The following is a 23,751-nucleotide window of genomic DNA, read 5'->3' on the forward strand; positions in this document are numbered from 1 at the left end:
ATCTGTGACTCTTTACATATGTTACATTCAAGGATCAGTAACTGCTTATAAGAAGGGAATCAATTTTGGTTCAATAGAGGGAATCAATTTTGGTTCAGTACTTATCAGGGACAAAAAAAGCAAACAAACTTTGTTAAGCTTGAGTTCATGTTCCATGTGTACATTTACACAGGAAATTACACCATCAGACTCATTTATTTGGAAATAGGATTGAAGTTATGGGTTAATTCTGGATTGATAGAACTTCCATAAAAGCAAGAAAATCAGTGAAGAATAACAGATTTCAACAGAATTCCATTTCAGCAAGATGTCTATGAAGCAGACTTCAGTTTTGCTATTGATACAGCTCATATGCTACTTTAGACCTGGAGCCTGTGGGAAAGTGCTGGTGTGGCCGACAGAATACAGCCATTGGATAAATATAAAGATAATTCTGGATGAACTTGTCCACAGAGGTCATGAAGTCACCGTACTTGTATCTTCTGCTTCCGTCCTCATTGAGCCTAGCAATGAATCTTCTATTAATTTTGAGATTTTCTCTGTACCTTTGAGTAATGAAGACCTTGAACATGCTTTTGTAAACTGGGTAGGCGAATGGACATTCGATTTTACAAAAGATTCAATTTGGACATTTTATTCAAAAATGCAAAAAATCTGCCGTGAATATTCAGATGTCATTGAAAGTTTCTGCAAAGCAGTCGTTTGGAACAAGACTCTTATGAAAAAACTCCAAGGATCTAAATTTGATGTCATTCTTGCAGATGCTGCAGGTCCCTGTGGTGAGCTGCTAGCAGAACTACTTAAGACACCTTTAGTGTACAGTCTCCGCTTCAGTGCGGGATATAGACATGAAAAGTACAGTGGGGGGCTTCCACTACCCCCTTCCTATGTGCCTGTGGTTCTGTCAGAATTAAGTGACCGCATGACGTTTGTGGAAAGGGTGAAGAATATGCTGAAGGTGCTGTATTTTGACTTTTGGTTTCAAGCAATTAATGAGAAGTCCTGGGGTCAGTTTTACAGTGATGTGCTAGGTAAAATGTGCCTTTCATTGTTACTGTAAAATCCTGACTTGATGTTTCTTTAAAAGGGAATGTGTATAGGTGAATATAAAGGCGTAGCATGAGATTCTTAATTATGAGTTGATAAAGTAAAAATAGAAAACAAGCTAATAGCTTCAAAACAAGGCAAAATATTATAGAGTAACTATTCAGAACACTCCAGAAATTACTAACCATGCAAAGTGACACAAGGAAGGGTTCTCTTGGTAATAGTTTGATCTATGCTATGTTTGTCTCAGTAAAAAAAAAAAAAAAAAAAAAAAAAAAAAAAAAAAAAAACTCCACATTTCATTGAGTGCTGTAAAGACTGTAGATGAGAACACTAGAGACTCGTAATTTACTACCCCAACTATCTGTATAGCACAGAAGAAAACACATTCCCTTACAAAAATTAGTGATAAATTAAAAGATCTATCAAGAATATCATGAAAGCTTTTTCACAGTGAAATAGTATCATTAGAACCAGAAACAGGCAGCGCGATTTGATTTTCTTAGAATTTGAGATGTCTCATATCAATAAAACTTATATCTTAAAGCCTTAAATCTTGTTACAAAATGCACACTTTTATGAAATTATTTTAAAAGACCCTTCCATTAATAAAATATTACATAAATTAATAGGACATAGTATAAACATTAACTGCTTTTTGAAAGATCCAGCTATAACTTTGACATATACAACTAAGTTAGTAATACTGGTCTCCTGTAAAGGACAGAGTACAGCAGTGATAAAAGAAACTTAGTCATACATTTCAGATTATCACAGTGCATTTTAAGAATCAGAAATCAAGAGAATAGCTACTAACATGTATAAAATAGATGAAATTTTCTATGAAAGCTGTATTTCAAATCCTTTTCAAGCTTCTTTGCATGAGTCAAAATGTTTCAAATGTATTGGTGTAACTTTGAAAATCAATATAATTTTCATACAAGTAATACTAATGTTACTACAAATATTTCAGAAATCATAATTGGAACATATTAAATTGTTTGTCTACATGACCTCAACTCACTTCCTGAAATCACATGCTATATTCCAGACAAACTCCTTTCACCATTGTGTATTTTACATGTTTTGGGGTGCAGGGAGACCCACTACATTAACCGAGATGATGGGGAAGGCAGACATATGGCTCATCCGAACCTTCTGGGACTTGCAATTTCCTCACCCTTTCTTGCCTAATTTTGACTTTGTTGGAGGACTCCATTGCAAACCAGCCAAACCACTGCCTAAGGTAACCCTATATTGATTTCTTTGATAATCTGTTTTTCCTGTTTCATGGAAACAATTCTTCACCACTATTTCCAGATATTTGGTTTCATGTGATATATATAAAGTGGATTAGAACTCTCTGACAGAGACGGGCGGAGGCGGCGGCGGCGGCGGCCACAGCAGTACAGCAGTGGGTGGTCCAGCTGAAGGGCCATCAGCAGTGGAACCAAGGCGACACAGGGTCCAGTTAGGCCCTGTGCCCACGACCACTGACCTTCACTGACCAGCCAGGCTGCAAACAGCTGCGGTTTTGCGGCACCTTTCGCTGCACGGAAGCCACTTCAGAACTTGGCCTCTCCATCTTGATTTTCGAAATCCAGTGTCATAGGACAGTCTGAGGTACACAAACATAATCTGAGGCCAACACCGCAGGGTTGGCCTCTCCATCTTGATTTCGAAATCCAGTGTCATAGGACAGTCTGAGGTACACAAACATAATCTGAGGCCAACACCGCAGGGTTGGCCTCTCCATCTTGATTTCGAAATCCAGTGTCATAGGACAGTCTGAGGTACACAAACATAATCTGAGGCCAACACCACGGGGGTTTGAGCCCGACAGGCGTTGGCCTGCACCCAGGCCCTTGGCTGTTGAGGGGGGGGGGGGGGCATCGGGGCGCCAACCCGGCCAGGAGGTTTTTTGCCCGGGCCTGCACGCGCGCCACCATTTTGCCTGAAGGACAACAGAGAGGTCTGGCGGGCAGAGCCGTAACGGGCAGAGCCTGAGGCTAACAAAGCGGGGGTCTAGGCCCCAAAAGGCACAAGATCTGGGCGGCTTGGTGGGCCATCTGTGAGTCAACCCGCCCAAGAGGTTGTTAGCACAGCAGACTCTCCCTGCGCTTTCTGGGAGCGTGAGCACACACGCCCGCCATCCTGGTCACCTGGCAGACCCAATTAACAGTCATAGCCCTAGGGGAACTTGGCTCGGACCTTGGCCCCCCAGGCTTTTGCCTGGACTTAGGGCCTGGGCAGTCAGGCTTACCTTGTGTGTGCCAGCCCGGTTGGGGGATCAGCTGCCCAGCGGAGTGAGCTGAACACAGGGGAGGTTCCGGCAGCATACACCATAGGCGCTCCCTGGGGGTGCACACGGGCTCCATCTGGTCCACAGACACAATCTGGGGCAAGGCCTCAGGCAGGAGCCCTCAGCTCAACTCTCTCCACTTCCGGATCCAGATCAGCCTGGGCAGCAGCACCACATCGCCAGGTCCGGGCGGCCAGCTGGGAGAAGTCAGTGTGCTCCAGTGAATCCAGCGGGCCCCAGCAGGAGCCTTCGGGTGCCTGCTTCGGGATCTGAACAGCCTGGGCAGCAGCACCCTGTCTACAGGCAGTGCAGGGGGCAAGCTGTGCACCAGAGGCCAACTGGGAAGGGGCAGCTTGCACTGGTGAGTCCAGCACTGACAAGACCAAGTAACACCAGTGAGAACTAGATGGCAAAAGGCAAACGCAGGAACGTCTCTAACAGAAATCAAGGCAATATGGCAACATCTGAACCCAATTCTCCTCTACCAGCATGTCCTGGATACCCCAACACACCAGGAAAACAAGATTTGGATTTAAAATCACTGGTCATGACGCTGGTACAGGAACACATGAAGGACATACTTAAAGAAATTCAGGGGAAAATGGATCAAAAGTTAGAAGCCCTTGCAAGGGAAACACAAAAATCATTGAAAGAAATCCAGGAGAATACAAAAGCCAACAATGAGGAAACACAAAAAAAACTTAAAGAAATACAGGAGAACTTTGGTCAATAGGCTGAGGTCATGAAAGAGGAAACACAAAAATCTCTCAAAGAATTACAGGAAAGCACAAACAAGCAAGTGAAGGAGCTAAGCAAAACCATCCAGGATCTAAAATCAGAAGTAGAAACAACTAAGAAAACTCAAAGGGAGACAACTTTGGAGATAGAAAGCCTTGGGAAGAAATCAGGGGACAGAGATGCAAATATTAACAACAGAATACAAGAGATAGAAGAAAGAATCTCAGATGCTGAAGATTCCATAGAAACCATGGACTCAACAGTTAAAGAAAATGCAAAATGCAAAAAGCTTGTAACCCAAAATATCCAGGAAATCCAGGACACAAAAAGAAGACCAAACCTAAGGATTATAGGCATAGATGATAGTGGATTTACAACTTAAAGGGCCAGCAAATATCTTCAACAAAATTATGGAAGAAAACTTCCCTAACCTAAAGAGAGAGATGCCCATGAATATACAAGAAGCCTACAGAACTCCAAACAGACTGGACCAGAACAGAAATACTTCCTGTCACATAATAATCAAAACACCAAATGTTCTAAACAAAGAAAGAATATTAAAGGCAGTAAGAGAAAAAGGCCAAGTAACATATAAAGGAAGACCTATCAGAATCACAGTAGACTTTTCACCTGAGACTATGAAGGCTAGAAGGTCCTGGGCAGATCTCATGCAGACTCTAAGAGAACACAAATGACAACCAAAACTACTATATCCAGCAAAACTCTCAATCACCATAGATGGAGAAACTAAGATATTCCATGACAAAACCAAGTTTACCCAATATCTATCCACAAACCCAGCCCTACAAAGGATAATAGGAGGACAACACCAATACAAGGAGGGAAACTTCACCCTGGAAAAAGCAAGATAGTAACTTTTCATCAAACCCAAAAGAAGTTAAGCAATCAAATTTAAAAAATAACGTCAAAAATGATAGGAAGTAACAATCACTATTCCTTAATATCTCTTAGCATCAATGGACTTAATGCCCCAATAAAAAGACACAGACTAACTGACTGGATACATAAACAGGACCCTACATTTTGCTGCTTACAGGAAACACACCTCAGGGTCAAAGACAAACACTACCTTAGAGTAAAAGGCTGGAAGACAATTTTACAAGCAAATGGTCTCAGGAAACAAGCTGGAGTAGCCATTTTAATATCAGATAAAATTGACTTTCAACCCAAAGTCATCAAAAGAGACTCTGAGGGACAATTCTTGCTGGTCAAAGGAAAAATACAACAAGAAGAACTCTCAATCCTGAACATCTATGCTCCAAATGCAAGGGCACCCTCTTTCGTAAAAGAAACTTTATTAAAGCTCAAAGCACACATTGCACCTAACGCAATAATTGTGGGTGACTTCAACACTGCACTTTCCTCAATGGACCGATCAGGAAAACAGAAACTAAACAGGGACACAATGAAATTAATTGAAGCTTTGGACCAATTAGATTTAACTGATATATATAGAACATTCTATCCTAAAACAAAAGAATATACCTTTTTCTCAGCACCTAATGGTACCTTCTCCAAAATCGACCATATAATTGGTCACAAGACAGACCTCAACAAATATAAGAAGATCGAAATAATCCCATGCATCCTATCTGATCACTATGGAGTAAAAGTGGTCTTCAATAGCAACAGAAACAACAGAAAACCCACATACATGTGGAAACTGAACAATACTCTACTCAATGATACCTTGGTCAAGGAAGAAATAAAGAAAGAAATTAAAGACTTTTAGAACACAATGAAAATGAAAACACAACATACCCAAATCTATGGGACACAATGAAAGCAGTGCTAAGAGGAAAACTCATAGCCCTGAGTGCCTCCAAAAAGAAAATGGAGAGAGCATACATTACCAGCTTAATGACACACCTGAAAGCCCTGGAACAAAAAGCTGAAAGCCCTGGAACAAAAAGAAGCTATTTCACCCAGGAGGAGTAGAAGGCAGGAAATCATCAAACTCAGGGCCGAAATCAATCAAGTAGAAACAAAGAGAACCATACAAAAAATCAACAAAACCAGGAGCTGGTTCTTTGAGAAAATCAACAAGATAGATAAACCCTTAGCCAGACTGACCAAAGGGCACAGAGAAAGTATCCAAATTAACAAACTTAGAAATGAAAAGGGAGATATAACAACAGAAACTGAGGAAATCCAAAAAATCATCAGATCCTACTACAAGAGACTGTACTCAACACAACTGGAGAATCTGGAGGAAATGGACAATTTCCTTGACAGATACCAAATACCAAAATTAAATCAGGACCAACTAGACCATCTAAACAGTCCTATAATGCCTAAAGAAATAGAAGGAGTCATAGAAAGTCTTCCAACCAAAAAAAGCACAGGACCAGATGGTTTCAGTGCAGAATTATAATACACCTTCAAAGAAGAGTTAACACCAATACTCCTCAAACTATTCCACAAAATAGAAACAGAAGGAACACTACCCAATTCCTTCTATGAAGCCACAATTACGCTGATACCAAAGCCACACAAAGATCCAACAAAGAAAGAGAACTTCAGACCAATTTCCCTTATGAACATCGATGCAAAAAATACTCAATAAAATTCTTGCCAACAGAATCCAAGAACACATCAAAACGATCATCCACCATGATCAAGTAGGCTTTATCCCGGGAATGCAGGGTTGGTTCAATATACGGAAATCCATCAATACAATCCACTACATAAACAAACTCAAAGAACAAAACCACATGGTCATTTCATTGGATGCTGAAAAAGCATTTGACAAAATTCAGCATCCTTTCATGCTTAAAGTGTTGGAGAGAACAGGAATTCAAGGCCCATACCTAAACATAGTAAAAGCAATATACAGCAAACCGGTAGCCAGCATCAAACTAAATGGAGAGAAACTTGAAGCAATCCCACTGAAATCAGGGACCAGACAAGGCTGCCCCCTTTCTCCTTATCTTTTCAATATGGTACTTGAGGTACTAGCTCGGGCAATTCAACAACATAAGGAGGTCAAAGAGATACAAATTGGAAAGGAAGAAGTCAAACTATCATTATTTGCAGACGACATGATAGTCTACCTACGTGACCCAAAAAACTCCACTAGAGAGCTCCTACAGCTGATAAACAACTTCAGCAAAGTGGCAGGTTATAAAATCAACTCAAGCAAATCAGTGGCCTTCCTATACTCAAAGGATAAGCAGGCTGAGAAAGAAATTAGGGAAATGACCCCCTTCACAATAGCCACAAACAGTATAAAGTATCTTGGGGTGACTCTTACCAAACATGTGAAACATCTTTATGACAAGAACTTCAAGACTCTGAAGAAGGAAATGGAAGACCTCAAAAAATGGGAAAACCCCCCATGCTCATGGATCGGTAGAATCAATATAGTTAAAATGGCCATTTTGCCAAAAGCAGTATACAGATTCAATGCAATACCCATCAAAATCCCAACTCAATTCTTCACAGAGTTAGAAAGGGCAATTATCAAATTCTTCTGGAACAACAAAAAACCCAGGATAGCTAAAACTATTCTCAGCAACAAAAGAAAATCTGGGGGAATCAGTATCCCTGACCTCAAGCAATACTACAGAGCAATAGTGTTAAAAACTGCATGGTATTGGTACAGTGACAGGCAGGAGGATCAATGGAACAGGATTGAAGATCCAGAAATGAACCCACACACCTATGGCCACTTGATCCTCGACAAAGAGGCTGAAAATATCCAATGGAAAAAAGATAGCCTTTTCAACAAATGGTGCTGGTTCAACTGGAGGTCAGCATGCAGAAGAATGCAAACTGATCCATCCTTGTCTCCTTGTACTAAGCTCAAATCCAAATGGATAAAGGACCTCCACATAAAGCCAGATACTCTGAAGCTAAAGGAAAAGAAACTGGGGAAGACCCTTGAGGACATCGGTACAGGGAGAAAGTTTCTGAATAGAACACCAATAGCGTATGCTCTAAGAGCAAGAATTGACAAATGGGACCTCATAAAATTACAAAGTTTCGGTAAGGCAAAGGACACCATCAAGAGGACAAATCGGCAACCAACAAATTGGGAAACGATCTTCACCAATCCTACATCAGATAGAGGGCTAATATCCAATATATATAAAGAACTCAAAAAGTTAGACTCCAGAAAACCGAACAACCCTATTAAAAAATGGGGTACAGAGTTAAACAAGGAATTCTCACCTGAAGAAATTCGGATGGCGGAGAAGCATCTTAAAAAATGCTCAACTTCATTAATCATTAGGGAAATGCAGATCAAAACAACCCTAAGATTTCATCTTACACCAGTCAGAATGGCTAAGATTAAAAATTCAGGAGACAGCAGGTGTTGGAGAGGGTGTGGAGAAAGAGGAACACTCCTCCACTGCTGGTGGGGTTGCAAATTGCTACAACCACTCTGGAAATCAGTCTGGCGGTTCCTCTGAAAACTGGGCACCTCACTTCCAGAAGATCCTGCTATACCACTCCTGGGCATATACCCAGAGGATTCCCCACCATGTAATAAGGATACATGCTCTACTATGTTCATAGCAGCCCTATTTATAATTGCCAGATGCTGGAAAGAACCCAGGTATCCCTCAACAGAAGAGTGGATGCAAAAAATGTGGTATATCTACACAATGGAGTACTATTCAGCCATTAGAAACAATGAATTCATAAAATTCTTAGGCAAATGTATGGAGCTAGAGAACATCATACTAAGTGAGGTAACCCAGACTCAAAAGGTGAATCATGGTATGCACTCACTAATAAGTGGTTATTAACCTAGAAAACTGGAATACCCAAAACATAATCCACACATCAAATGAGGTACAAGAAGAAAGGAGGAGTGGCCCCTGGTTCTGGAAAGACTCAGTGAAACAGTATTTGGCAAAACCAGAACAGGGAAGTGGGAAGGGGTGGGTGGGAGGACAGGGGGAGAGAAGGGGACTTATGGGACTTTCGGGGAGTCTGGGGCTAGAAAAGGGGAAATCATTTGAAATGTAAATAAATTATATCGAATAAAAAAAATAAAATAAAATAAAAAAACAAACAAACAAACAAACAAACAAAAAAAGAACTCTCTGACAATTGACATATACATTATTTCCTTACATCTCTGGGTCTCATTACTTAAGAGTGTAAAATCACTTTAGAATATGGTCAGTGATTGAAGGATGTTTAGGTAACTCATAAAAGAGAATTTATACTATCTTCAAAACATATAGTAAATGCCAGCTAACGAAACAAAGAATCAATTTCGTCACTAAAGAAAAATTATATTTTACTTGAAAATATTATAGTGATGAAGAAGTGCTAAATAAAGTGTGATAAATGTTATATAGTGTATTATTATAAATAGACAAATAGGTTGAAGAAATGTCCAGCAGAGATCAGAGGTAATGTCCAAGAATCCTTGTGAAGTTCCAATGACCTGGTAAATGTTCAGGTTAGATTAATGAATGTAAAGAAGTGAGAGAAAAACAGAAAATTGCAAAAATCATTGCCAAGACTTAGCTAAGCAGGACTATGACATGGTACGCAGATGGTTTTAAACAGCTTCATGTATGCGTGTTCCACACACAGTTCCCTTTTAATCTTTCCACTTCATTGTAATCTTTCTACATTTAGGTTTGACAGGTATATTTTTTTTCTCTGTAGTTTCCACATACAAAAGAAACATCACTGTTTCTTTGTCTGGCTCTCCTGTCCTCTAAACAATAGCTATTTCCTAAGTTACATAATAATAATATTTTTCTACTGAGTAAATCACAATTATGTATACTTACCAACATTTTGTCACACATTTATCAGTTGAAGAATATCTAAGCTAATTCTATATTGGAGGGATTGTTAATAGTGATGTAATAAACATTGTTATGTGGATTTTTTCCCTTGTAATTATTTCTGACAGATACCACCAAAGAGTGGCATGGGTTAACTCTACATATCATATTAATGTTACTTATATAAAGAAGCTTGTTTCTGTTTTCCATATCATTTTACCTTTACAACTACGATAAATGCATAAAGGCTCAATTTCCATACTATCTGTGGGAGCATTTTTGTACTACTTAAATTTTTGTGACATTCATGATAAGTGGATAATGATGGAATATTGATATATTTTGAATTGAATTTTTCTGATAGCTAAAATTATTGAAAGATTTTCAGATAATTGTAGAATGCTTGCATCTGAGGGAATGATTGCTTTGGATCATATGCCTAAGTTTATTTAATTCTGTTTTCTTATGATGTTAGAGATCTTTTTTAACTAATATTCTCTGAGCAATTTACAAACATTATCCAACTCTTTAGAGGGTCTGTTTTTCTTTGTTCTTCCTAAGCTTTTACTATAAGGTACTCCTAACTTTCAATTTCCAATTTGTTCACAGGGCTACTGGGATTACTGTTTTGGTTGTGTGTGTGTGTGTGTGTGTGTGTGTGCGTGTGCGTGTGCGTGTGCGTGTGTGTGTGTGTGTGTGTGTGTGTGTGTGTGTGTGTGTAAGAGAGAGATATGGAGTTTTCTTTTTTGGGCAGTAGAACATCTTTATTTTTATTTAAAATGTACTACAGATAATTTCTTTCATTTCAGTGTAAGAATAAAAAATAATTTAATTAACTTACATATTTATATCTCAAATGCTGCCTACTCCTGGTTGCTCATCATAGAGTTCCTCTCTGTCTCTCATCTCCTCTCCCTACCTCCCTACCTCACTTCTTTTCCACTCCTGTAACTGTCTGCAGTTACATTGAACAGGGTTACCTGGAAGGGAAGCTGGAGATGTATGGGAATGTGGCAAAAAAGAGACAGAGACCGAGACGACACCTGCTATTCAAGGTCTCAAAGTTTAATAAAGAACTCCCAATATATAGTCAGAGGAAAACCCTTCCCCAAAGGCTGAAAGCTTCTCAGCAGAACTGGTACAGTTGCTTAACAGGTGGCTAGTGCTTCTCAGGAAACTACAGGTCATTGAAGAACAATAGGATTCACCTTGGTCTGAGCATTCCACCAGAGGTGGAGGGAATTATGGATAACAAAGGAGTTCCCACTCAGGCTGGGAGAGGAACTTCACATTGGTTGAGGTCAAGTTTCTGCCAGGTGGCATAGCACCCCACTAAGGCTCTTTACACACTCCCTCATTCACTGCACCTCCCTCTCATTTCTATCAAAGAAATCATGAAAAAAGAAAATCAAAGGAATGAACTTTTAAAACAATAAGACCAAAATAATGCAAGCAAAACAAAAGGAAAGAAAAGGCAATGAAAATATTTAAAAAGAAACATGGCATTTATTTTGGGTTGGATAACTATCCCTGCTCTGGTGTATAATTGATTTACACAGTTACTCAACATTAGGGAGAACTAATTTTCCCCCTTTGTTAACAGATATCAATTGCTGATAGCTTCTTAGTTAGAAGTGGAAGTACATGAGCATTTTCTAGTCTGGAATTCATCTGGCTTGAACCTGTGCAGCTCTTAGACATGCTGCTACAATCTATGAGTCTATATTGTACCTGATGGACACTGAGATGTCATTCATCCCCTGTGGCTCTTATAATCTTTCTCCTTCCTCTTCATGTTGTTTTAAAATACCTCCTAATGGTCCTCTAAATTTCACTGACATCTCCAATAGCAACAATTTTGTCCTCAAATTTTCTTATTTTCATCAACTGGGCTATAGTACAAGTGCACTCTCCATGACCACATAAGTCCTGAGGCAATAGATATACCAGTCTCCCTAAAATAATTCCCATAATTACATGATTTCCTATGGTAATGTTTGCCTCAGTCCTTTAGCCAATGCTTCCCATGCAGCCATTCATTTGTGATGTTACAACTTTCTTCACAGGAAATGGAAGAATTTGTTCAGAGCTCTGGAGAACATGGTGTGGTGGTGTTTTCTCTGGGATCAATGATTAAAAACCTGACAGAAGAAAAGGCCAATATTGTTGCTTCTGCTCTTGCTCAGATTCCACAGAAGGTAAGATAAAGAGTCCACTGGGTGGACAAGTGTATTATAAGTCTATTGACCTCTGATTGGATTATAGTAGGGAAAATTCCTGTGGAATGTAAGGTAGTAGGCTTTTTCCTATGCATCTCAAGCAACATTTTAAAAAGAAAATTATGAATTGTAGAAGATAGAATATTAATCTACTTCTGATTCACATTATGACCTGAAAGATCACACGGAGATCCAGCATGGTTGTACACACCTTACATGTTGGCACTTAGAGATCTGAGGCAGGTCCCTTTCTTCATATTTACAACCAGTTTACACTTCATGTTGATTCTCAAGCTTTGCTGGTCTATTCAGTGTGTCAATGTCTCAAAAAAAGTGAGAGGAGAAGAGAAGTAAAAGAAAGGATGGAAGAAAGGAGAAACAGAAAGAGGAAATGCAATAATGAGGATTATACTGCTGGGGCTGAGAAGAGGCCACAGGGATGCATTAAGAGCACTGTCTGCACTTCGTGAGGAACTGGGCTTGATTGCTAGGACTTCCATAGTAGCTCACAAGTATCCCCAACTCAACTGCCAGGGAATCTCATGTGCGCTTCAGAGCCCCCAAATAGAACACTCACAGTGCATGGAATTACATGCAGGCAAAACACCCACATACATAAAATGAAACAAAAATGTATGTAAAAAAAGACAAAAATATCTTCTCCAATAACTGATGTGAGAAAATATAAGAGAAAAGATAAAAATAGGCACTGACTCTGAAAGTGGGCTCAAGATTATAAAATTATGAATTCATCGGCAGGAACTTTGCTTTTAACATAGGATGAACATGTTTCTCTGGATGGTCAAAGATGGGGTTTTATGTAAGCATGGATAATATAGGAAGAATCTAACAGCTTACAACTCCATAAATTGGATTATTGAATTATGTTATAAAAGCAACAATCTTTTGATGTTTGTAAACTACATTTATTCTATTACTTGATACTGGTTTCTACTATTGGGGAGATAATTTTTTATTTTACAAAGCACAAAGCACACAGAAAGGAAAGACTGACAGCTCACATTCCAGTGTGTGAGGTTTCCTTGTACTTTAGAACTCAGTTTGATACTAGACATTAAATGTATTTAGGACAATAGAAAGCATATTTTAATTTTTTCTACTGACATTTTTTCATGGACAGTCCCTAATAAATTTTATCTGAAATGAAGTAAATATAATTCCTGGAAAGAAAGAAATTATTTTTGGAAACAGTAAATTGTATCATATGATATATTATGAATCAAATTAAACCTAAATACAATGAATAGCCAAAAGAACATGAAAGTATAGGTAAAACAGTGTGCCTATGATTTAAAAAGATGTAATATTGAGATTATATGATATGTACATATATCCTATATATACATTGGATTACATATAAGATATACATGATCATTAACTATTACTACTTGACCTTAGTTTTCCCAATAAGGTTCATATTAACTGCCTAAAAATTTTGTGTATACTCTAATTTGTCACTAATTGTCAGACATATAAAATTAGTATAATTAAGTGTAATCTCAAGTTATTATGAAGCAATGTACAGAAGTGTATTATTTATTTCAGTCTTTTACTATCTCATTATATTTTATAATTTTCCTCTCTTAAATTTTATTGTCTATCATATGTAGAATATTAAACTGAGTAACTCAATTCTCCAGAATCAAAATATACCAAAGCCTTGAAATTTCTGTAATTAAATAGGGTATTGTCTGTGTGTAACAGGTTCTGTGGAGATTTGATGGTAAGAAACCAGGCACCTTAGGATCCAACACTCGGCTGTACAAGTGGATCCCTCAGAATGACCTTCTTGGTAAGGAAAAGTTCCACTACAGGATTGTGGCTATAATAATATACTTATAAGAACAGCCCCCTACTGTGCCTTTATATTTCCCTCTCTTTAATATTATGATCAGCAATTATGTAAAATCACTTCTCACTTCAGGTCATCCAAAAACCAAAGCTTTTATAGCTCATGGAGGAACCAATGGCATCTATGAGGCAATCTATCATGGCATTCCTATTGTTGGTATTCCCTTGTTTGCGGATCAACCTGAAAATATTAATCACATGGTAGCCAAGGGAGCAGCTGTTAGAGTGGACTTCAGCACATTGTCAGCTACAGACCTTCTGACTGCCTTGAAGACTGTCATTAATGACCCTTCGTGAGTGTATTTGTTGTTTGGTTCATTGAACTTGGTTTTTGTTTTTGTTTTTGTTTTAAAGGTGGGTTTTATTTCTTTTCTCTTTTGTTTCTTACTATATGACTACAACACTAGCCTTGAACTCACAAGTCTGGCTGCCTCAGCCTCCTGAGTGCTGGGATTGAAAATATGTGCATTCTTGCTAGGTGTGAGTAACTATTCCTTTAAAATTAGTGATAGATTCAAATCATTAGATTGATTTTTATCCTATTTGAAGGAGAATAATTTTGAATAACTTTGTGATATTACATATCACAAATATGTGCTTATTTTAACAATAAAGAACAGGGAAGTGGGAAGGGATGGGTGAGAGAACAGAGGGTGGGAAGGGGGCTTATGTGACTTTCGGGGAGTGGGGAACCAGAAAAGGGGAAATCATTTGAAATGTAAATAAAAAATATATCGAATAAAATTAAAAAAAACAATAAATGTACATTTCAATGAATGAGACATGATTAGTCTGAAACTATTCTATATATAAATAATATCACAAATATATCAATTGGTAGCAAGGACACTATTTCAAAATATAAAAGAATGTACATAGTAATCATGAACCAAGGTACATAGCACATGAATCATGAACTGTTCCTGGATTCTAAAGAACATTATGTGTCTATTTAACTTCTTGTTCTTAAATTTTACACACACACACACACACACACACACACACACACACATACACACACACACACAATTTGACTCTCCCTACTTTCTCTTGCCAATGTTTAAAATATTGCTCAACTGCAAAAACTAAAATTAAAACTAAATATTCTATGGGGACTAAAGCAAAAACAGAGCTAGTATGTGCCACTGACATGCTGGTATACACTCTTAAGCTCATTAGTTGGACTTGGATGCAGGAGATCATTACGTACTTAAAGACCAGTGTCAGCTACACAGCAAGTTCAAAGAAAAGCCTGTGCTGAACAAGACTGTTTCACTAACTTCCCTGTCATTCAATTCTCCTCCCTGTCACCTCATAAAACACAGTACTTGTGTGGGAAGTTTATGTGATTTGCTGAGTCACTTGTGGGACTTTTCCCAAAACCAATATATGTTATGTTAATCAGAAAATTAGCTTCTCTTTAATTTTGATTGTATGCATTGTCCCTTCAGCTATAAAGAGAATGCCATGAGATTATCCAGAATCCACCATGATCAGCCAATGAAGCCCCTGGACAGAGCTGTCTTCTGGATCGAGTATGTCATGCGCAACAAAGGAGCCAAGCACCTTCGCCCAGCTCTGCATGACCTCAGCTGGGTCCAGTACCACTCTCTGGATGTGATCGGGTTCCTATTGGTCTGTGTGGCAACGGTGCTATTCATCATGGCAAAATGTTGCCTCTTTTGCTGCCATAAGACTGGTAACATGGGAAAGAAGAAAAAGGAGTAGTGTCATGAAGGCTGAAGCAGAGAGTCCTGAGAGAGGAGCCTCTGCCACCTGCTTCCAGCAGGAACCTGGTGTCACAACAGGTGCCTTCCCTCTGAAACACGACGTTGTCATGGTGTCATTGAAGATGGCCCTCGTGAATTCACTATATTTTGAAGGCATGCAAGGGTTCATGCCAGATATATACTCAGAGCTATGAAAACAACATCCTATCTTCAGTTTAGAACGTTTTGATGTAACTGAAAATTATTGTCTGATTAAAGAAGGGTAGCCTCTACCACAGGCCCTTTAGGGAATAGTTGATGGAAATTTGGTATACCCAAAGATAACCAGAAACAATGGCTACCCTCCTTTTTCAAACAATAATTTTCAAGCAATTCTTACAGCTCCTGACATAAATTCCAGTACTTGGAACTTCTCTGACTTGACTTAATAATTAAGATTATTAATTTACTTTCCTTATGTCCACCTTCCTGCTTCCCACTGGCCTCATCCAGTATGCCCCAATGCCAATTTTGTGTCTTATTATTTGATTTTTAATAAACCAGTAAGTTCAATTAGTGCTGTGTATAAACATGTAGACATCACAGGACCACAAACATTGTACCAACAGCCACCTCTCTCCATAACAATAATTTACCCTCTCAATGAATGAATAACATCCATAGATCTTTACTTTTATGTGGAGTATTAAGAGCTCCTCCTCATTCATTCTGGAATTTTGGCTACTTTATCTTATGTAAGTCATGGGCAGGTCACACTGGTTTTGAGTTTATGGGTGCAAGAACCATGGTATATCCAAAAGAAAGGGTTTCTTCAAATGTCTCCTCATCACCAGGTTCATATTTTTTTTAAATCCTAAGAAATAATCATTTCATTAGAATGATAATCACATAGATGTTCTCAAGTTCAGTTTATTTAACTTGCTTCTAGGTTTTTTCTTTGTTATTTTGTTTTTGGGTTTTTTTTTTTTTTTGCTATAAAAAAATAATATGGTGAAATCTCAGACAATGATATAAGAGCATTGTAATGTTGAAACCCCAATGAGTAATTGTAACCATTCTTGAAACAGAACCCAAAACAAAAAATCCAACAAGAAAGTAGAGGATTAAAAAGAAGACACAAATTACATCTTAGGTTCTTTTTTGATACTTTTGCAGTATCCCCTGAACCTTAGAATGGAGCCTTACCATTCTCAGCCTTTTGACCAATTATCTCCCAATTGATTGGCACTCACTATAACAAAGAACACCCTGACAAGGTTCTCAAGGCTGAGAACATTTCACATCTATGATTATTAACAAATATTATGAAGGTCATTTGCCAATGTGATCATTTAGCAAACTAGCAATAGTAGGTGCCAAGCTAGATTATTTTTCTTTACTTTTAATCAGGTTTACAGTATTAGGTATTAATTCTTTCCAGTAGAGCATGTCCCAAGTACAGTTGGAAAATATTTCTTATACATCTGGGTTAGCTTCAGTTGCTAACTTGACAAAACTTATGAGTCATCTGAAAGGAAAGTCTGGCCTATGGTTAAGTTTACTGGGATGATTTAAATAATGTGGAGTGGGCTTTCCTCAATGGACCGATCAGGAAAACAGAAACTAAACAGGGACAGAATATAACTAATTGAAGCTTTGGACCAATTGGATTTGACTGATATTTATAGAACATTTCACCCTAAAGCAAAAGAATATACCTTTTTCTCAGCACCTCATGGTACCTTCTCCAAAATCGACCATATAATTGGACACAAGGCAGACCTCAACAAATATAAGAAGATCGAACTAATCCCATGCCTCCTATCAGATCACTATGGAGTAAAAGTGATCTTCAATAGCAACAAAAACAACAGAAAACCCACATACACGTGGAAACTGAACAATATTCTACTCAATGATACCGTGGTCAAGGAAGAAATAAAGAAAGAAATTAAAGACTTTTTAGAACACAATGAAAATGAAAACACAACATACCCAAACCTATGGGACACAATGAAAGCAGTGCTAAGAGGAAAACTCATAGCCCTGAGTGCCTCCAAAAAGAAAATGGAGAGAGCATACATTACCAGCTTAATGACACACCTGAAAGCCCCGGAACAAAAAGAAGCTATTTCACCCAGGAGGAGTAGAAGGCAGGAAATCATCAAACTCAGGGCCGAAATCAATCAAGTAGAAACAAAGAGAACCATACAAAAAATCAACAAAACCAGGAGCTGGTTCTTTGAGAAAATCAACAAGATAGATAAACCCTTAGCCAGACTGACCAAAGGGCACAGAGAAAGTATCCAAATTAACAAACTTAGAAATGAAAAGGGAGATATAACAACAGAAACTGAGGAAACCCAAAAAATCATCAGATCCTACTACAAGAGCCTGTACTCAACACAACTGGAGAATCTGGAGGAAATGGACAATTTCCTTGACAGATACCAAATACCAAAATTAAATCAGGACCAACTAGACCATCTAAACAGTCCCATAATGCCTAAAGAAATAGAAGGAGTCATAGAAAGTCTTCCAACCAAAAAAAGCACAGGACCAGATGGTTTCAGTGCAGAATTCTATCAGACCTTCAAAGAAGAGTTAACACCAATACTCTTCAAACTATTCCACAAAATAGAAACAGAAGGAACACTACCCAATTCCTTCTATGAAGCCACAATTACGCTGATACCAAAGCCACACAAAGATCCAACAAAGAAAGAGAACTTCAGACCAATTTCCCTTATGAACATCGATGCAAAAATACTCAATAAAATTCTTGCCAACCGAATCCAAGAACACATCAAAACGATCATCCACCACGATCAAGTAGGCTTTATCCCGGGAATGCAGGGTTGGTTCAATATACGGAAATCCATCAATGCAATCCACTACAAAAACAAACTCAAAGAACAAAACCACATGGTCATTTCATTGGATCCTGAAAAAGCATTTGACAAAATTCAGCATCCTTTCATGCTTAAAGTCTTAGAGAGAACAGGAATTCAAGGCCCATACCTAAACCTAGTAAAAGCAATATACAGCAAACCGGTAGCCAGCATCAAACTAAATGGAGAGAAACTTGAAGCAATCCCACTGAAATCAGGGACCAGACAAGGCTGCCCCCTTTCTCCTTATCTTTTCAATATGGTACTTGAGGTACTAGCTCGGGCAATTCGACAACATAAGGAGGTCAAAGGGATACAAATTGGAAAGGAAGAAGTCAAACTATCATTATTTGCAGACGACATGATAGTCTACCTACGTGACCCAAAAAACTCCACTAGAGAGCTCCTACAGCTGATAAACAACTTCAGCAAAGTGGCAGGTTATAAAATCAACACAAGCAAATCAGTGGCCTTCCTATACTCAAAGGATAAGCAGGCTGAGAAAGAAATTAGGGAAATGACCCCCTTCACAATAGCCACAAACAGTATAAAGTATCTTGGGGTGACTCTTACCAAACATGTGAAAGATCTCTATGACAAGAACTTCAAGACTCTGAAGAAGGAAATGGAAGAAGACCTCAAAAAATGGGAAAACCTCCCATGCTCATGGATTGGTAGAATCAATATAGTTAAAATGGCCATTTTGCCAAAAGCAATATACAGATTCAATGCAGTACCCATCAAAATCCCAACTCAATTCTTCACAGAGTTAGAAAGAGCAATTATCAAATTCTTCTGGAACAACAAAAAAACCAGGATAGCTAAAACTATTCTCAGCAACAAAAGAAAATCTGGGGGAATCAGTATCCCTGACCTCAAGCAATACTACAGAGCAATAGTGTTAAAAACTGCATGGTATTGGTACAGTGACAGGCAGGAGGATCAATGGAACAGGATTGAAGATCCAGAAATGAACCCACACACCTATGGCCACTTGATCCTCGACAAAGAGGCTGAAAACATCCAATGGAAAAAAGATAGCCTTTTCAACAAATGGTGCTGGTTCAACTGGAGGGCAGCATGCAGAAGAATGCGAATTGATCCATTCTTGTCTCCTTGTACTAAGCTCAAATCCAAATGGATCAAGGACCTCGACATAAAGCCAGACACTCTGAAGCTAATAGAAAAGAAACTGGGGAAGACCCTTGAGGACATAGGTACAGGGAGAAAGTTTCTGAACAGAACACCAATAGAGTATGCTCTAAGAGCAAGAATTGACAAATGGGACCTCATAAAATTACAAAGTTTCTGTAAGGCAAAGGACACCATCAAGAGGACAAATCGGCAACCAACACATTGGGAAAAGATCTTCACCAATCCTACATCAGATAGAGGGCTAATATTGAATATATATAAAGAACTCAAAAAGTTAGACTCCAGAAAACCAAACAACCCTATTAAAAAATGGGGTACAGAGTTAAACAAAGAATTCTCACCTGAAGAACTTCAGATGGCGGAGAAGCATCTTAAAAAATGCTCAACTTCATTAGTCATTAGGGAAATGCAAATCAAAACAACCCTGAGATTTCATCTTACACCAGTCAGAATGGCTAAGATTAAAAATTCAGGAGACAGCAGGTGTTGGAGAGGGTGTGGAGAAAGAGGAACACTCCTCCACTGATGGTGGGGTTGCAAATTGGTACAACCACTCTCGAAAGCAATCTGGCGGTTCCTCCGAAAACTGGGCACCTCACTTCCAGAAGATCCTGCTATACCACTCCTGGGCATATACCCAGAGGATTCCTCACCATGTAATAAGGATACATGCTCTACTATGTTCATAGCAGCCCTATTTATAATTGCCAGATGCTGGAAAGAACCCAGGTATCCCTCAACAGAAGAGTGGATGCAAAAAATGTGGTATATCTACACAATGGAGTACTATTCAGCCATTAGAAACAATGAATTCATGAAATTCTTAGGCAAATGGATGGAGCTAGAGAACATCATACTAAGTGAGGTAACCCAGACTCAAAAGGTGAATCATGGTATGCACTCACTAATAAGTGGATATTAACCTAGAAAACTGGAATACCCAAAACATAATCCACACATCAAATGAGATACAAGAAGAAAGGAGGAGTGGCCCCTGGTTCTGGAAAGACTCAGTGAAGCAGTATTCGACAAAACCAGAACGGGGAAGTGGGAAGGGGTGCGTGGGAGGACAGGGGAAGAGAAGGGGGTTTACGGGACTTTCGGGGAGTGGGGGGCTAGAAAAGGGGAAATCATTTGAAATGTAAATAAATTATATCGAATAAAAAAATTTAAAAAAAAATAATAATGTGGAGTGGGGATGGGAAGTGGGGGGCTTAGCCTGCTGCAGACATGATCACCCCTAGTAAATGGGCCCTGGATTGAACAAGAAAGCTAAATACTTAGCTATGAGTCACAAAACAAAAGAATAACTATCCCCAAAAACTATCACTGAGCTGACCTGTGGTTCCCAAAATTTTCATGGGCATAAAGCCTTTGCAAATACCTCTAAATATCAATATACCTTTACAAATGCCAGGCCTGCTCTGACTTCATATCGTGGATTATTTTTCTTCCTTACTTGTTTTTTTTTTCTTTCACTGCTCATAAATAATAATGTTCATTTGTCACACTTTTGATATAGACTCACTTTTCCATCTGTACAAGGAAAGTCATTGTTTCTGGTTATTTTACAGAACTCAGACCTCACTCAACTCCAACTTCCTATGCCAGTTATAACAGTTACTACTCTTCTATAGCCAACATATTTCATTTCTATTCATGTTGGTAAAAATCCCAAGTTTTTTCCTAAACATCAGGAATAAAACATCAAATGGCATAGTGAGCAGTTGGAACACTCATTTGCTCCTGCACTGATAGTTTTACATTGCGCTATATTAAGTTTCACCTGGACAGATAACACTCCTTGGTCATCTTTATGTCTTTACTCCTTAGAGCAATGTAATACTTAGGGCATGTTTTTTGAATGAATCCATGAATCTAGTTCTACAATCCTGAGGTACATTTTGAGTTGCTCGTAGGTAGGATACAATTCTAAATCTAAAATCAGATGTGTTCTAATCTGATATCCTAGCTAATTCAAACACAGCTTGATAGTGTTGTTCTACAATCGGGAAGAATGATTCTAGCCACAGTGTGATTTCTGCATGCTGACGAAATTCTTTTATTAACATCATCATCAACAACAACAACAACAACAAAACCCAAGATATTCTATCTTATGACCCTGAGTTGACAGGATCACAGGATGCAGATAAACTTTATGACAGCAAAATAAGAAGGAGAGCTGAAGCTGGCCAAGAGTTCTGTGGAGTTAGAAACAGATTATGCCAAAGAGTCAGGTACAGGACCTAGCTCTAAAGGAAACATTGGCCAAACAAAAACTTTGCAAAGAAGGGTTAACAGAGTACTTTTTTCAAATGGAGTAGCTTAAATTAGAACAGAAGCAGGCTTTGGCTTTTGCCAATACTTGGATGCAAAACAATCCTGAATTAAAACCAAAGTTCGCCTTATCTGAGATCAAATGTGTTCCTGCCCATTCCAAGGTTCACTTAAACACCCCCTTTCTGCTTTAATTACTGCTTAATTCAAGGCTCTGCTTATCTGGAATTTAAAGGCATATTGCCACTTTAATTCCCATACTGTGGTTTTTATTCTAAAGAAACATCTTCATAAGAGATCCTAACCTTCCAAGCCTATGCTCACAGAATCACATTTGAGATACCAATATTTAAATCTTATTAATGTTCTCATAACATGTATGTATGTCTGTACTACATGCATGCTTGGTACATAGAGTATGGCACAAGATACCCCTGAACTGGAGTTACAGATGTCTATGAATCCTGGGAATCTAACTGGGTCCTCTGGAAAGGCAGCCATTGCTCTTGTCTGTTGACTGTTGAGTCAACACTCCAGTCTCAGGATGTGAAATAAAACTTGTTTAATCTCTTACTTTTCCTTCATTTGTATGTCTTTGTGTTTGTTGATTTATATATTTGAAACAGAATATTACTAGTACTCTGGCTGTCTTCAGATTCTCATAGCAAGCCAGGCTAACCTTGAACACATAGAGATCAACTTGCATCTGCCCTCAGAGGGCTGATATCAAAGATGAGTGCTATCTTACTTGGCTGACTTAAGCTTCTTTTTAAAAATTTTTTATGTAAAAAATATAAATAAAATAAAACATCAGCCAGGCACGGTAGCATATACCTTTAATCCCAGCACTACAGAGGCCGGGATCTCTGAGTTCCAGACCAGTCAGGTCTAGAGAGCTAGATCCAGGATACCAGAACTATCCAGAAAATCCCAGTGTCAAAAACAATAAAATAAATAATTGTATGTTATATGTGTACTTATATGCGCACATACACATATGAGTGATGTGTATGAGTGATGTGTGTGTGTGTGTGTGTGTGTGTGTGTGTGTGTGTGTGTGTGTGTGTGTGTGAGTGAGTGTGTTATATATAATATATCTCAATACCACCTGCATCTCTGGTATCCATGAGGTCTGAACTAGAGGAACCATGTGTAATTGAACTCATGTTCTCTGGAAATGAACTGGGTCCTCTGGAAAGGCAGTCAGTGCTCTTACCCACTGAGTCCTCTTTTCGGCACTAAGTTGGTGAATTTGCATAATATGTTTTGTTTACATTTAACTCTTTAGCCAACTCCTCCCAGATCCATCCCTGTTCCATAGGGACTGAACATTGTATTCCTTTTTTCATATCCACCATGTTCAATGTGTACTACCCATATATCATGAATATGCGGCCTTACACTAGAGTATGATAGAGTTACTACAAGTAATATTTTTAAAACAAAAATATTTGACTCTCCTTCTCCCAACAGTATCAATTGCTAATAGCTCCCTCGCTAGGGGAACTCCATGGTCATCTGTCTTCTCCACACAGAGATTTTTCTCTGCCTTGAGCTAGTATGGGGCTTTTACATTCTATCACCATCCCTGTGAGTCTATACGTACAGATGATGCTGTAGTAAATATTTAATCTCCATCAGGGGTTTCTATTCTGCCTTTAGTCATTCAGTTTCCATAAAAATACATGCAACTTTTATATTCATAATAAACCTTACTCAGCATTAAAGCTGGGCAGATATCTACCATCTAAGCTATTAGCG

The 23,751-nt window shown here is 38.5% G+C and overlaps 1 protein-coding gene across 1 annotated transcript; it reads left to right on the forward strand.

Annotated features, from left to right (window-relative positions):
• The first annotated feature begins 307 nt into the window (after positions 1-307).
• On the forward strand, positions 308-15,683 carry LOC127696250 (UDP-glucuronosyltransferase 2B1-like). Its single transcript, XM_052198817.1, has 6 exons — positions 308-1,031; positions 2,145-2,293; positions 11,931-12,062; positions 13,809-13,896; positions 14,029-14,248; positions 15,407-15,683. Exons 1-6 carry the CDS (start codon positions 308-310, stop codon positions 15,681-15,683), a joined length of 1,590 nt encoding a protein of 529 aa, XP_052054777.1.
• The last annotated feature ends 8,068 nt before the right edge of the window (positions 15,684-23,751 follow it).

The sequence above is a fragment of the Apodemus sylvaticus genome, chromosome 11 (genome assembly GCF_947179515.1).
Source record: "Apodemus sylvaticus chromosome 11, mApoSyl1.1, whole genome shotgun sequence".
NCBI classification, from domain to species: domain Eukaryota; kingdom Metazoa; phylum Chordata; class Mammalia; order Rodentia; family Muridae; genus Apodemus; species Apodemus sylvaticus.

Coding starts and splice junctions, on each gene's coding strand:
- LOC127696250 (XM_052198817.1), top strand. CDS start 308: ATGTCTATGAAGCAGACTTCAGTTTTGCTATTGATACAGCTCATATGC. Junction 1,032..2,144: donor GTTTTACAGTGATGTGCTAG/GTAAAATGTGCC, acceptor TTTGGGGTGCAG/GGAGACCCACTACATTAACC. Junction 12,063..13,808: donor TTGCTCAGATTCCACAGAAG/GTAAGATAAAGA, acceptor TGTGTGTAACAG/GTTCTGTGGAGATTTGATGG.